The sequence below is a fragment of the Hypanus sabinus genome, chromosome 7, assembly GCF_030144855.1.
Source record: "Hypanus sabinus isolate sHypSab1 chromosome 7, sHypSab1.hap1, whole genome shotgun sequence".
In the NCBI taxonomy this organism is placed as follows: Eukaryota; Metazoa; Chordata; class Chondrichthyes; order Myliobatiformes; family Dasyatidae; genus Hypanus; species Hypanus sabinus.
The window spans coordinates 91,422,009-91,438,184 of record NC_082712.1 but is presented as its reverse complement, the minus strand read 5'-3'; the positions used below and the strand labels follow the sequence as shown (position 1 = coordinate 91,438,184).

At 45.3% G+C, this 16,176-nt stretch overlaps 1 protein-coding gene across 1 annotated transcript; it reads right to left on the bottom strand.

Moving 5' to 3' along the window:
• Positions 1 to 2,208: 2,208 nt before the first annotated feature.
• LOC132396369 (galactose-3-O-sulfotransferase 2-like) lies at positions 2,209 to 13,314 on the bottom strand. The gene is given in 4 exon segments (XM_059973888.1): positions 2,209 to 2,496; positions 2,498 to 3,081; positions 10,551 to 10,860; positions 13,000 to 13,314. Coding segments are annotated over 4 exon segments (1,275 nt in total). The 5' UTR covers positions 13,158 to 13,314; the 3' UTR covers positions 2,209 to 2,273.
• Positions 13,315 to 16,176: the final 2,862 nt, after the last annotated feature.

The following is a 16,176-nucleotide window of genomic DNA, read 5'->3' as shown; positions in this document are numbered from 1 at the left end:
TCTGGGGAGACACCCCTCAGACGCACCAGGAGACACACTATTGAGCACTGTTTAAGTGTTGGAACCCACGAGAAGGTGTGGGGCATCGGAGACCAAACGAAGGATCTGTCAATTTTAACTCTCAGTGTTTATAGCGAGGCCGGTGGGGGCTTGTGTGTGTGTCCACCCTTGCCTGGGTGACGAGTCCACCATAGAAGAACGGTCTAGCTAAAGGACAGAGGGGTCATACCTGAATGGCCACAACAACACATCGACGGATCAAGAATGTAAAGGAAGGTTTGCCTGGCTGTAGCTGTCACTGTTTGCTCGCCCTCTCTCTCTCTCTCTCTCTCTCTCTCTCTCCCTCCCTCCCTCCAATGGTTACAACAAAAGAACCAACAATGACCTCAGCTTACATGAACTGAACTGAACTTTATACTTTCCCATGATAGTTCATTATCCCCTAGACAATGATAGAGCTTGTTTATTATTGATTATTATTATACCCACACTTTTAGGTTTAGTATTGCTAACGTGTATTATCTGTATATTTGCATTGTTGATATTGATTTGTATATTTTACTAATAAACACCGTTTTGAAAATAGTACCAGTCTCCAACGGATACTTCTATCTTCGCTGGTAAGACACCCAGTTACGGGGTACGTAACACTTTAAATGACAAAATCAAACCTCCCTCTACCACTTCTACTGGAAGCTCATTCCACACAGCTACCACTCTCTGAGTAAAGAAGTTGCCCCTCGTGTTACCCCTAAACTTTTGCCCCTTAACTCTCAACTCATGTCCTCTTGTTTGAATCTCCCCCATTCTCACTGGAAAAAGCCTATCCACGTCAACTCTGTCTATCGCCTTCATAATTTTAAATACCTCTATCAAGTCCCCCCTCAACCTTTTACATTCCAAAGAATAAAGACCTAACTTGTTCAACCTTTCTCTGTAACTTAGGTGCTGAAATCCAGGCAACGTTCTAGTAAATCTCCTTTGTATTCTCTCTAATTTGTTGACATCTTTCCTATAATTCGGTGACCAGAACTGTACACAATACTCCAAACTTGGACAATTTTAACATTACATTCCAACTCCTATACTCAATGCTCTGATTTATAAAGGCCAGCATATCAAAAGCTTTCTTCACCACCCTATCCACACGAGATTCTACCTTCAGGAAACTATACACCATTATTCCTAGATCACTCTGTTCTACTGCATTCCTCAATGCCCTATCATTTACCATGTGTGTCCTGTTTTGATTATTCCTACCAAAATGTAGCACCTCACACTTATCAGCATTAAACTCCATCTGCCATTTTTCAGCCCACTCTTCCAACTGGCCTAAATCTCTCTGCAAGCTTTGAAAACCTACTTCATTATCTACATTATCTTAGTATCATCTGCAGATTACTAATCCAGTTTACCACCCCATCATCCAGATCAAATCAATCCTTGTCACGTGCCTGTGATGCTGCTGTGGGTTAGCTTTTCAGTGCACCTCTGCATACGTGGACTAGTGCAGATGATAGTAAACTTTATGTTGACTTTGGGATTATTCTATATTTTTGAAAGCTGCAAGGATAAAAATATTCCCATACGAAGATTGCAACCAAGCTTTCAGGAAATGGAATGTAGAAACCATGAAGTCATTAACCACACCCATTGAATTGCAATGTTGATCTAACCTTGGCATAAATAGATGATAATTTGGAATCAGCAGCACTGTGGTACATATACCATACAGCTAGGTGCCCAAGACTTTTGCACAGTACTGTGGTGATTGTATGTATTACACTGTACTCCTGCCACAAAAAAAAACACATTTCATGACATATGTGAGTGATGATAAACTTGATTCTGATATGGGTCTCTATTGTGGACTGTGTGTCGGAAGGGGGCAGGGAGAGGGGAATCATGGTTGGGAAAAGGGGAAGGGAGAGAGAAGCACTGGAGATACATTCTGAAATGAACAATAAACCCATTGTTTGGAATAAACGACCTTGCCTGGTGTCTCAGGGCTGGGTGTGTCTGCACCCTCCCCTGGCACTCCTTCTCTGCCACCTGTCCCACACCCCTCCCGCAGTGCTCCACCCTCACCATTCCCAACCTTGCTCCCACCAGGTTTACAAACTCACTCTCTACTCTACATTGACAAATATGGTACGGTGCAAAAGTCTTAGGCACTCTTGTTATATGTACAGAACAGGTCTAAGACTTTTGCACAGTATTATACTTCCCAGATAAAAGAAGGCTTTGGGTCTATAATCTTTTGCGTTAATGTCTCAAACATGAGCTGGCGATGCCTGAATGGTTTTCCCACCAGGAGCTGTCGGAAAGAACATGGCATCCAACAGGTCTTTGTATTGGAGTTCAGGCATGACCATGCGAAGGCACGTCTAACTGGTGTCGCCGTCGAGCTGCGGGTTCAGGTTGTAGCCCACGATCTGCGCGCCGTTATATTGGAAAGGTTTGAGCCTTTTGTCCCGGATTTGCCTGGTGTTTACTGCCTCCCTCCAGGCAGAGCTCCTCCATCTTCTTGCGTGTCTGCTGCAGAACAAGCACGTCATCTGCCATTCTTTTCCGGCCGTATCGCTCCACTTTTTGCCAGAAGGTCTTGTTGAAGTGCAAGTAGAGATTCCAGTCCAGGGAGTTCCAAGCCCTGATACGATCTGCATCCACCCTAGACAGCACCTTCACACTGTCCTGGCTTCTGGCATTCAGCCTGAAGGAGACCACGTCATTGAGTTCCCAACACAGGGCGTCCTTCAGCAGGACCATCGACTCATCGAAGTACTCGGAGATGAGGATGAGGTGGAACGTACCCCTGATCTCACTCAGGACGGACTCCACATAATCCTCCGTGTTGTTGGTGTTGTGGTCGAAGCCGAAGTCGAACCACATGGGGTTCTTGGCATAGTGGCTGCTGAAGGTAGATGGGGAGTAGTATCTCCATGGTTCGGCCAGGAACTGCTCCAGGGAACCTAGGTTCAGGAATGCCTCTTTGTAATAGTTGAAGGAAGACTCTGCCAAGGTCACTGGGTCGCGCATGATGGAGAAGTAAAAGGTCCCAGGTGGCATCAGCTTCTCGATCTAGAAAAGACAAAACAAAATGTGTGATTCGGACGTCACCCACTTTAGCTAGTGTCACTTCTTCCTTCTCCCCTCAGGCAGAAGATACAAAAGACTGAAAGCACATGGCATCAGGCTCGAGGTCAGCTTCTATCCCACTGTTAAGCTCTCAGTCCTGATTGCTCAGTGAGGTGGATTGGACACTCCCCACCCAGGGGAATTTCCATGCTGGAGCTCCCTTGGTGGGTTGCCTTGAAGATTTAGAACAGTACAGCACACAAACAGGCCCTTTGGCCCACAATGTCTCTGCTGAATATCTGAGGCCTCCGTTGGTCAGGGTTGACCATGGATGTCGCGTCCTAGCTGTCTAGTGAGCAAGCTAGGACAGTACACAGCAGAGAGAAAGCTGTTGCCCGTACAGCAGGAGTCCCCTCCCCATGCCCCATGGCAGAGACCGCTACCGTTTGGTACCAGCAGCAGGAGTTGACAGTCGGCAATGAACTCAACGTAGGGCTGCCTCAGGGACTCCAGCTCTGGATATTTCCCTCGGGGTTTACTCCTGAAGCCTTGCCCATGAGTGGGTACAGCTGCAAGGCAACAGAGGTTTCCTTCTAGATGAGCTGCCAACCACGGCTGATGAACCCCATCTGCCCGAAGCAACTAGTTTAAAGGTGCCAGTAACCCACCTTCGCCCCTTCTCCTGTCTGTAGCAACAGTTCCATTGGGCTTAGTAGCTAAGCCACACGTGAAAGCCAGGAGCCGGACTTGTCAGAGACTGTTTGAGGTGCACGCCATTGGGAGCATTTGTTTGGTATTGGGAGCTTGTCCCCCATTACCACCCCGGCTATAGAAAGTCTGAGCTTGCTGAATGTAATACTGAATTAAACAAAATCCCTCCTACCCGTACATGCTCCTTTTCCTTCATTCCCTGAATATTCATCTCACTGCCTCTCCTATCCTTCCTGGGCCTATAGATGAAGCAGTCAACATCATCAAAGACCCCATTCTCTTTCATTCCCTCTCCCAGGGCAGAAGATACAGAAGTCTGAAAGCACCTACCACCTGCTGTTATCAGACACTGGATCGGACCTCTTGCACAGGAAGATGGAGTTCTGATTTTTGAGCTCACAATCTACCTCATTATGATCCTGAACTTTATTGTTTATAAATAATACTGAGAAATTGTTTGTTCGTTATGTGCTGTGTTGTTTGATGTGGGTGATCACGGTCTTTCCATGACCATGACTGATCTTGGCAAATTTTTCCACAGAAATGGTTTTCCATTGGCTTCTTCTAGGCAGTGTCATTACAAAAGGGATGATGCCAGCCATGAACAATACTGTTCAGAGATTGTCTGCCTGGGATCAGTGGTCGCATAAACAGAGCTTATGATATACACCGGCTGCTCGTACGACCATCCATCACCTGCTCCCATGGCTTCACATGACCCTGATCAGGCGGCGGGGGGAGGAGGGGCTAAGCAGATGCTACAATTTGCCGAAGGGTGACTTGCAGTTTAGTGGAGAGATGGAGCACCTTATAATAGTTAAAAAGACAATCTGAGAAACAAATTGTGTATTTAAATTGAGTACAGAACTAGAACACCATCAATTCTACTACAGTACTATAAAACTGTGTATTAGGTCTTAACGTTATCAACAGGGGAATTCATCCTGTGTATGCAAAGAATAAAATCAGCACGGACACCCAGTGAAAATAACGGACTGCCTTCACATAATACTGTCCTCCCTTCTTCTCTCTTTTTTCCATTCTCTATTCTGGCTCCCCTTCCCTTTCCTTCATCTGCCAATCGCCTCCCTCTTATACCCCTTCCACTTGCCTTTCTTCCATGGTCCACTGTCCCCTCCTATTACATTCTTTCTTATTCCACCTTCTGCCATTTCCACTGATTGCCAGTGCTGTGAAGCATTGTATTAACTGCTACTATTCTGCTGTGCAATAACAACTATTAAAAGATACTTTATAGGTACACAGATAGAAAAAGGTTAGAAGGTTATGGGACAACTTGGGTGAATGGGCCTAGAATGAGCCACACACACAAAATGCTGGAGGAACCCAGCAGTCAGGCAGCCTCCATGGAGTCAATGTTTTTGGTCAAGACTCTTCTCCTATCAGATTCCTTCTTCTTCAGCGCTTTGTCTCTTCCACCTATCACCTCCCGGCTTCTTACTGCATCCCCCTCACCAGCTTGTACTCCACCCCCTCCCCCCACCATCTTATTCCAGCTTCTTCCTTCATCCTTTCCAGTCCTGATGAAGGATCATGGCCCAAAACGTCGACTGTTCATTCACTTCCGCAGATGCTGCTGAGTTCCTCCAGCATTTTGTGTGTTACTCTGTATGGAATGATCTGCCTGAATGGTGCACAAATTAAAGCTTTTTTCTGTATCTTGGTAGGTGTGACAATAACAAACCAGTTTCAATGGGAAGGAAAAGGTCAAAAACGTCAGATCTTCAAACTGAGTTACTTATAGAAATTGAAGGACTTTGATTAACATGTCTTTGTCAAAGTAATAATTCTCTTGCCGTAGAATGCTACTTTTTTGATGAAACCACACTACTTTTCTTTAACTTGTATTTTAATTTCACTATTATATGTATATACACACACACGTACTTACAGTAATTCACGATTTTTCTCTATTATTAGTATTGCAATGTACTGTTGCTGAAAAGGCAACAAATTTTACGACATATGCCGGTGATATTAAACCTCATTCCGATTCTCGTACAGGCCCTTTGGCCCACAATATTGTGCTGACCTGTATGAACCTACTCCGCCATCAATCCTCCTTCCTGCACAGCCCGTAACCCTCCATTTTCCTTTTGTCCATGCGCTTTTCTGCCTTTTTAAAATATCTTTGTTGTACCAAGTGGTGCCCTCCAGGCACCTACTACTCTCTGTGTTATAAAAAAAACCTACCTCCAACATCTCCCTGAAACTTCCCTCCAATCGTCTTAAAAGTAGATCCTCCGGTGCTGGCCATTGCCTCCCTATGAGAAAGGGGCCTACTCTCCACTCTATCGACGCCTGTCATCATCTTCTACACCTCTCATCCTTCTTCACCCCAGCTCACTCAACCTGTCCTCATAAGACGTGCTCTCTAATCCAGGTATCATCTTGGAAAATTTCTTCTGCACCCAAAGCTTCCACATGCTTCCTATAATGAGATGACTAGAACTGAACACAATATTCCAAGTGTGGTCTACCTGGAGAGTAGGAGCCATGTATCTGTTCTCTCTCTCCATTGTATTACGTGCTACAGGGTTGATTATGGTGACAAGTCACGTGAGTTGGGCGGGGTGGTAAAATCGAAGGGAATAAGTCACATATTTGTGCTTTGTTTGTGCAGTTCGGGGTTGGGGACCGATGTATGTCGTATCATTTGCTGACCGCTCAATTACACTTAACTTAGGTACTCGTAAGTTTCTTCAGTAAGACCAAAGAGCTGATTGTGAACTTCAGGAAGGGTAAAACGAAAGAGCACAAACTAGTCCTCATCAAGGGATCAGAAGTTGAGAGAGTGAGCCATTTCAAGTTCCTGGGTGTCAATATCTCTGAAGACCTAACTTGGATGCAACGAGGATGCAACAAGGAGATTTCCAAGGATGTTGCCTGGTTTGGAGAGCATGCCTTATGAGAATAGGTTGAGTGAACTCGGCCTTTTCTCTTTGGAGCGATGGAGGATGAGAGATGACCTGACAGAGGTATATAAGATGAGAGGCATTGATTGTGTGCATAGCCAGAGGCTTTTTCCCAGGGCTGAAGTGGCTAACACAAGAGGGCACAGGTTTAAGGTGCTTGTAAAAAGGTACAGGGGTGATGTCAGGGGTAAATTTTTCACACAGAGAGTGGTGAGTTCATGGAATGCACTGGCAGTGACAGTGGTAAAGGCGGATACAATAGGTTCTTTTAAGAGTCTGTTAGATAGGTAGATTGAGCTTAGAAAAATAGAGGGCTATGCAGTAGGGAAATTCTAGGCAGTCTCTAGAGTAGTTTACATGGTTAGTATGACATTGTGGACCGAAGGGCCTGTATTGTGCTATAGATTTCTGTGATTCTATGCTAACTATAATTAATGCAAGACAGTGTCTATATTTCATTAGGAGTTTGAGGAGATTTAGTTTGTCAAACTAAAAAACCACAAAAACTTTCACAAATCCTCTCTCTGGCTATCCATCCCATAGGGTGACGATGGTTCCTTTCCCTCAGTTAGTGGGGTTTGATATGTACCATGGAGAGCACTCTGACTGGCTGCATCATTGTCTGGTATGGGGGGGGGGAGGTGGGGGCAGGTGGCTACTGCTCAAGATTGAAATAAATTGCAGAAACTAGTAAACTTCATCAGTTCTGTCATGGGTACTCTGTAATATCCAAGACATCTTCAAGGAGTGATGCCTTAGGAAGGTGATGTCCAACATTAAGGACCCCCACAACCCAGGACATGCCCCCTTCACACTGTTACTGCCGGGTAGGAGGTACAGAAGCCTGAAGACACTCACTCAGCGATTATGGAACAGCTTCTCCCCCTCTGTCATTGATTCTGACTGGACATTGAACCCTTGAACTACATTTATGCACTGCATTTTTATTTCTGTTATATTGCAGTATTTATTTTAACTTAACTATTAAATAGACATGTATATACTTTCAGTAATTCGGTATTTTTCTCTATATTTATTTCTCATGTATTTCACTGCACTGTTGCCGCAACGTTAATAAATTTCACGACGTATGCCGGTGATATTAAACCTGATTCTGATTCAAGACTGGATATTTGCTAATTGCTAATAAAGGATTGAATACATGTCTTTGCTTTGGATCAATTATTATTGGAGCTGAGAGCACATCTTGCAAGTATAACAAATTCATGGGGTCTCCAGCAGTGGCAATTGTTTTGATTAGAATTGGCCACTACCTAGAGTTTTATAGAGCTCTCGGCTCTCAGACAGACAGACAGACATACTTTATTGATCTCAAAGGGAATTGGGTTTTGTTACAGTCACACCAACCAAGAATAGTGTAGAAATATAGCAATATAAAAACATAAATAATTAAATAATAAGTAAATTATGCCAAGTAGAAATAAGTCCAGGACCAGTCTATTGGCTCAGGGTGTCTGTCTATTGCCTCTGAGGGAGGAGTTGTAAAGTTTGATGGCCACAGACAGGAATGACTTCCTATGACACTCAGTGTCGCATCTAAATGGAATGAGTCTCTGGCTGAATGAACTCCTGTGCCAAACCAGGACATTATGCAGTGGATGGGAGACATGGTCCAAGATGGCATGCAACTTCGACAGCATCCTCTTTTCAGACACCACCGTCAGAGAGTCCAGTTCCACTCCCACAACATCACTGGCCTTACGAATGAGCTTGTTGATTCTGTTAGTGTCTGCTACCCTCAGCCTGCTGCCCCAGCACACAACAGCAAAAATGATAACACCAGCCACCTAGACTCGTAGAACATCATCAGCATCATCCGGCAGATGTTAAAGGACCTCAGTCTCCTCAGGAAATAGAGACGGCTCTGACCCTTCTTGTAGACAGCCTCAGTGTTCTTTGACCACTCCAGTTTATTGCCAGTTCGTATCCCCAGGTATCTGTAATCCTCCACCATGTCCACACTAACCCCTTGGATGGAAACAGGGTCACGAGTGCTTTAGCCCTCCTCAGGTCCACCACCAGCTCCTTAGACTTTTTCACATTAAGCTGCAGATGATTCTACTCACACCATGTGACAAAGTTTCCCACTGTAGCCCTGTACTCAGCCTCACCTCCCTTGCTGATGCTTCCAACAATGGCAGAGTCATCAGAAAATTTCTGAAGATGCCAAGACTCTGCAGTAGTTGAAGTCCAAGGTGTAGATGGTGAAGAGAAAGGGAGACAGGACAGTCCCCTGTGGAGCCCCAGTGCTGCTGACCACTCTGTCTGACACACAGTGTTGCAAGCGCACGTACTGTGGTCTGCCAGTCAGGTAATCAATAATCCATGACACCAGGGAAGCATCCACCTGCATCACTGTCAGCTTCTCACCCAGCAGAGCAGGGCGGATGGTGTTGAACACACTGGAGAAGTCAAAAAACATGATCCTCACAGTGCTCGCCGGCTTGCCCAGGTGGGCGTAGACACGGTTCAGCAGGTAGACGATGGCATCCTCAACTCCTAGTCAGGGCTGATAGGTGAACTGGAGGGGGTCTAAGTGTGGCCTAACCATAGGCCGGAGCTGCTCTAGAACAAGTTTCTCCAGGGTCTTCATGTTGTGGGAGGTCAGTGCCACCGGTCTGTAGTCATTGGAGCCACTGGGGCTCGGTATAGGGATGAGGCATAGGGATGAGGTATAGGGATGAGGCAGGACATCTTCGACAGCACAGGAACCCTCTGGAGACTCAGGCTCAGGTTGAAGACATGGTAAAGTACTCCACATAGCTGGGGGGCACAGGCTTTGAGCACCCTGGGGCTGACACCATCCGGGCCTGCAGCCTTGCTTGGGTGTAGACGTTTCAGCTGTGAAGCCCACCGTGGTGGTTTCAGGTGGGAGAGGGGTGTAGTCGTGAGGGCGGGGTGGAGAGCATGCTCAAACTCAATCTCCTGACTAATGAGGGGGATTTCTTCACTGGTACTTGGGTGAGTAGATGGATGAAAGGGTTATAGAGGGTTATGGTCCAGATACAGGTGGACGGGACCGGGCAGATCAGGCCAGCATGGACTAGATGGGCCAAAGGGCCTATTCCTGTGCTGTAGTGCTCCATGACTCTTATATTCTATAATAACTATTCACCCATTATATTTAGGCGTCGAAGCTGCTGCACTCCGCGAGGGGAAGGGCAGTGTGGTTGGGTGTGAAGGCTGGAGTCGGTGCGAATCCCCCCCACCTATTTGCTCGGCAGAAGGTATGCTATGTTATGGCCAACTGCAGCATTCATGGGCCCATGGACTCGACCTGTGGGGTTGTCGGTTTACATCTGCCAGGAGAGAGGCGTCGGCGCTCCGCCAGAGGTAGCGCGGTGCGGTATTCAGGCTGGAGTTGGTGCTGCCCCCACCCCCCCACCCCCCCAGTGTTCAGTCGACAGAGGGTAAGCTGCATTGTGGTCAACTGCACACTCCTGAAGCTTTCACAGGCTCAGGATCTGAGCTTCATTTTGCACGGCTGTATTTCACTGATATCTTACATGTGTTTGCTACCTTTCATGTGCTATGTGTGTTTTGTGCTGTCTGTGACTGTGTTTTGCACCTTGGCCCTAGAATACCACTGTCCTTTTTGGCTATATTCATGTGTGGTTGAATGCTAATTAAACATGAATTGAACATTAAAAAATATACCCAAGTTCATCAAATGGTAATCAACACAGTCAGAATTTCACTCTACTCCCTCTACCACTGCCGAATGGGAGCCCTCCATTGTGTCAGCTTGCCCTCTCACTCTCACCTCACCTGGAGTAAAGAGTTGCCGCACTTTCACTGTCTTACCTGGGGCTGGTAGAACCTCATATGGTTGCAAATTATGTGATACTCCTGGGAATTATTAGGGTTGTAAGATTTGACCATCTTTGTGTTGAAGAGGGAGGGGTAGTCAAACTGGTAGCTGGTGGGAAGGGCAAAGATTAAGTTCCTGGCCTCCCCAAAGCGGTACAAGATATTTAGGATTGTACTGCTGGCGGTCTTGTGTGTCTTTAGGAACATCACATGCGTCTTGGGTTGACAGGATTTCTCCAGCGTCCCGTCCATGTGAGAATTCAGCGGGAAAATCCAAGGCTGCAGCAGCTCTCTGTACCTTATCCTGGAGAAAAGGAACAGGATTTCCATTATTGACGATGGTAGAAAGCAGCCCAATGGGTCCCTCCACCTCAGACCTCATGCCCTTCACTGACACATGGGGCCTGAGAAATAACAACAGGGTACAAGGAGATGGCTGATGAACTAAATGAGTATTATGCTGTGGAAGACACTGGCAGTGTGCCTGATGTTGCAGTGTGTGAAGGAAGAGAGGTGAGAGCAGTTACTATTACAAGGGAGAGGGTGCTCAAAGACCTAAGGGTACATAAGTCACCCAGACCAGATGAACTGCGCCCTAGGGTTCTGAAAGAGGTAGCGGTAGAGATTGTGAAGGTATTAGTAATGATCTTTCAAAAATGAATGAATGAGTGAATGAATGATCTTTATTGTCATTATACATTGGTGCAATGAAACTCTGGCTTCCTCTCAGGCAATCAAAGTGGTAGATAAAAACAAGACAGTAATAGAAAAACAGTATTAAATGGATAAGTAGCAGAAAATAAGTTGCAGCAAGCACCAGAATATCGCAGTGATGCATGAAGTGCCGTTAGTGCAAGTATTTGAGTCCTTGTGTGTGCTCACAGTTTCAGTCATTGTTCTGTGGGAGTGGTGTGATGGAGGCCACAGCTCTGGGGTAGAAGCTGTTCCCCAGTCTATTTGTTCTGGCTTTTAGTATCATTGGACTTCGGCATGGTGCCAGGGGACTGGAAAATTTGCAAATGTCACTCCACTCTTTAAGAAATGAGGGAGGCAGCAGAAAGGGAATTATAGACCAGTTATCCTGACCTCAGTGGCTGGGAAGATGTTGAAGTCAATTGTTAAGGATGAGGTGATGGAGTACTTGGTGACACAGGACAAGTTAGGACAAAGTCAGCATGGTTTTCTTCAGGGAAAATTCTGCCTGACGAACCTGTTGGAATTATTTAAGGAAAGTACAAGTAGGATAGATAAAAGGGATGCAGTAGATGTTGTATATCTGGACTTTCAGAAGGCCACATGGTGCTACATATGAGGCTGCTTACCAAGTCAAGAACCCATGGTATTACAGGAAAGTTACTAACATGGTTAGAGCATTGGCTGATTGGAAGAAGGTAGCGAGTGGGAATAAAGGGATCATTGTCTGGTTGGCTGTCAGTCCTTTAGCTGAAAAGCAGCATCCATCAAGGACCCCCACCACCCAGGACATGCTCTTTTCTTGCTGCTGCCATCAGGAGGAAGGCACAGGAGCCTCAGGACTCGCACCACCAGGTTCAGGAACAGTTACTACCCCTCAGCCATCTAGCTTTTGAACCAAAGGAGATAACTTCATTCACCCCATTATTGAACTGTCCCCACAAACTATAGGCTCACTTTCAAGGGCTCTTCATCTCATGTACTTAATATTTATTGCTTATTTATTTATTATTACTATTTTGTTTTTATTCTTGTTTTATATTTGTACCATTTGCTATTTTTTGATTTGCACATTGATTGCTATCATCCTATTGGGTGCGGTTCTTCATTGATTTTATTGTGTTTCTTGTAGTTCCTGTGATTGCCCGCAAGAAAACAAATCTATATGGTGGTGTATAAGTTCTTTGATAATAAATTTACTTCAAACTTTCTAAAATACATTTGGACAGGTATATGGATTAGAGAGGTTTAGAATAGGGGTTCCCAACCTGGGGTCCATGGACCCCTTGGTTAATAGTGGGGGTCCATGGCATTAAAATGGTTGGGAACTTCTGGTTTAGAGAGATTTGGGCCAAATGCCTCCAGCTTGGATGGCATGGACTGCAGGGCATTTTTCTGTGCTCGGAACGAAATAAAACTGTGAGACAAATGGAGTGAAGTGAAGGTTGAATTCAGCTGTTGAATAGAGACAAGCAGGAACACAAAGAGCTGCCAGCGCTGGACTCTGAAAAATAAAGGAGCTGAGAATAGGAACCATCAGGGGATAGGTGTACGGCAGATATTTAGGGGAGTGTGGGGAACCGTTTGCAGGTGCACTGTATGCATATTGTAGGGTGGAACCGGGCGGGGGGGGGCACAAAGATCTGTGGGAAGGGGAGAGCGCAGGCAAAGGATAAAATTGGGAGGACCATAGAATAGGTTAGTTAGGTTCATCAAGGTTCATGCCCTCACGTTAAAAATGTGAAATAACCTTATATCCAGGATTTCCACTGCTTGCAACACCAGACCGACAGTCATGAAGAAGACCGCAGTGAGGCACAGAATGTGGAACGTACAATGCCTGGATATCTTCAGCTTCCTGGGGGAAGGAAGTGGACGTGAGAAGCCTGTACAAGCAGACCTAATCATAGCTGATGAGGTAAAAAGCCCTGTTATTTTGAAGGCTGTGTGCAAGGCCGCAGTGGCCCAGAAATTATTGCCCCTCTGTCACCATCCCAAGGACTGATTGGCACACCCAGTCATTTTGGAGACACATGCAGTGGCAGATACTGAATATGGAACAATGGCCGAAGAGCTGGTGGAACTCAGCTTGTCTGATGTTCCGGGTTGAAAATTCTCAGAAACATAGAAACAAAGAAAATAGGTGCAGGGGTAGGCCATTCGGCCCTTTGAGCCTGCACCGCCATTCAGTATGATCATGGCTGATCATCTAACTCAGAACCCTGTACCTGCTTTCTCTCCATACCCCCGATCCCTTTAGCCACAAGGGCCATGATAAGATTGCTAACTAACCCTTCCTCATTGCTCAATACCTGATCTAGAATGGCCTGCTCTCTAGTTGGTTCCTCGACATCTTGGTTCAGAAAACCATCCCGCATACATTCCAAGAAATCCTCTTCCTCAGCACCCTTACCAATTTGGTTCACCCAATCTATATGTAGATTGAAGTCACCCATTATAACTACTGTTCCTGCAAGGCCCCTTGGGTAAGAGTGACCATAATATGGTGGAATTCTTCATTAAGATGGAGAGTGACATAGTTAATTCAGAAGCAAAGGTTCTGAACTTAAAGAAGGGTAACTTTGAAGGTATGAGACGTGAATTAGCTGAGATAGACTGGCAAATTATACTTAAAGGGTTGATGGTGGATATGCAATGGCAAGCATTTAAAGATTGCATGGATGAACTACAATTGTTCATCCCAGTTTGGCAAAAGAATAAACCAGGGAAGGTAGTGCACCTGTGGCTGACAAGGGAAATTAGGGATAGTATCAAGTCCAAAGAAGAAACATATAAATTAGCAAAAAAAAAGCAGCAAACCTGAGGACTGGGAGAAATTCAGAGACCAGCAGAGGAGGACAAAGGGCTTAATTAGGAAAGGGAAAAAAGATTATGAGAGAAAGCTGGCAAGGAACATAAAAACTGATTGTAAAAGCTTTTATAGATATGTGAAAAGAAAAAGATTGGTCAAGACAAATGTAGGTTCCTTACAGTCAGAAACAGGTGAATTGATCATAGGGAACAAGGACATGGCAGACCAATTGAATAACTACTTTGGTTCTGTTTTCACTAAGGAGGACATAAATAATCTTCCGGAAATAGTAAGGGACCGAGGGTCTAGTGAGATGGAGGAACAGAAGGAAATACATGTTAGTAGGGAAGTGGTGTTAGGTAAATTGAAGGGATTAAAGGCAGATAAATCCCCAGGGACAGATAGTCTGCATCCCAGAGTGCTTAAGGAAGTAGCCCAAGAAATAGTGGATGGATTAGTGATAATTTTTCAAAACCCCTTAGATTCTGGATTAGTTCCTGAGGATTGGAGGGTGGCTAATGTAACCCCACTTTTTTAAAAAAGGAGGGAGAGAGAAACCGGGGAATTATAGACCGGTTAGTCTGACATCGGTGGTGGGGAAAATGCTAGAGTCGGTTATCAAAGATGAGATAACAGCACACTTGGAAAGAGGTGAAATTATCGGACAAAGTCAGCATGGATTTGTGAAAGGAAAATCATGTCCGATGAATCTTATAGAATTTTTTGAAGATGTAACTAGTAGAGTGTTTAGGGGAGAGCCAGTGGATGTGGTATATTTAGATTTTCAAAAGGCTTTTGACAAGGTCCCACACAGGAGATGAGTGTGCAAACTTAAAGCACATGGTATTGGGGGTATGGTATTGATGTGGATAGAGAATTGGTTGGCAGACAGGAAGCAAAGAGTGGGAGTAAATGGGACCTTTTCAGAATGGCAGGCGGTGACTAGTGGGGTACCGCAAGGCTCAGTGCTAGGACCCCAGTTGTTTACAATGTATATTAATGATTTAGACGAGGGAATTAAATGCAGCATCTCCAAGTTTGCAGATGACACGAAGCTGGGCGGCGGTGTTAGCTGTGAGGAGGATGCTAAGAGAATGCAGGGTGACTTGGATAGGTTAGGTGAGTGGGCAAATTCATTGCAGATGCAATTTAATGTGGATAAATGTGAGGTTATCCACTTTGGTTGCAAGAACAGGAAAACAGACTATTATCTGAATGGTGGCCGATTAGGAAAAGGGGAGGTGCAACGAGACCTGGGTGTCATTGTACACCAGTCATTGAAGGTGGGCATGCAGGTACAGCAGGTGGTGAAAAAGGCAAATGGTATGTTGGCATTCATAGCAAAAGGATTTGAGTACAGGAGCAGGGAGGTTCTACTGCAGTTGTACAAGGCCTTGGTGAAAATGCACCTAGAATATTGTGTGCAGTTTTGGTCCCCTAATCTGAGGAAAGACATTCTTGCCATAGAGGGAGTACAGAGAAGGTTCACTAGATTGATTTCGGGGATGGCAGGACTTTCATATGAAGAAAGACTGGATCGACTAGGCCTATACTCACTGGAATTTAGAAGACTGAGGGGGGATCTTATTGAAGCGTATAAAATTCTAAAGGGATTGGACAGGCTAGATGCAGGAAGATTGTTTCCGATGTTGGGGAAGTCCAGAACGAGGAAAACTTGTTCACACAGAGAGTGGTGAATCTGTGGAATTCTCTGCCACAGGAAACAGTTGAGGCTGGTTCATTGGCTATATTTAAAAGGAAGTTAGATATGGCCCTCGTGGTTAAAGGGATCAGGGGCTATGGAGAGAAAACAGGTACAGGGTTCTGAGTTGGATGATCAGCCATGATCATACTGAATGGCGGGGCAGACTCGAAGGGCCGAACGGCCTATTCCAGCACCTATTTTCTATGTTCCTATGTTTCTTTTATTGCACGCATTTTTAATTTCCTGGTTAATGCCATCCTCAACCTCACTACTGCTGTTAGGTGAAAAGTCTTGACCTGAAACATAGACTGTCCATATCTCCCTCTGCAGATGCTGTCTGACCTGCAAAGTTCTGCTATTTGTCTTTTGCTCTAGTCGTTTCAGAGGCTAGTTAACAGTTAATGAGAGAG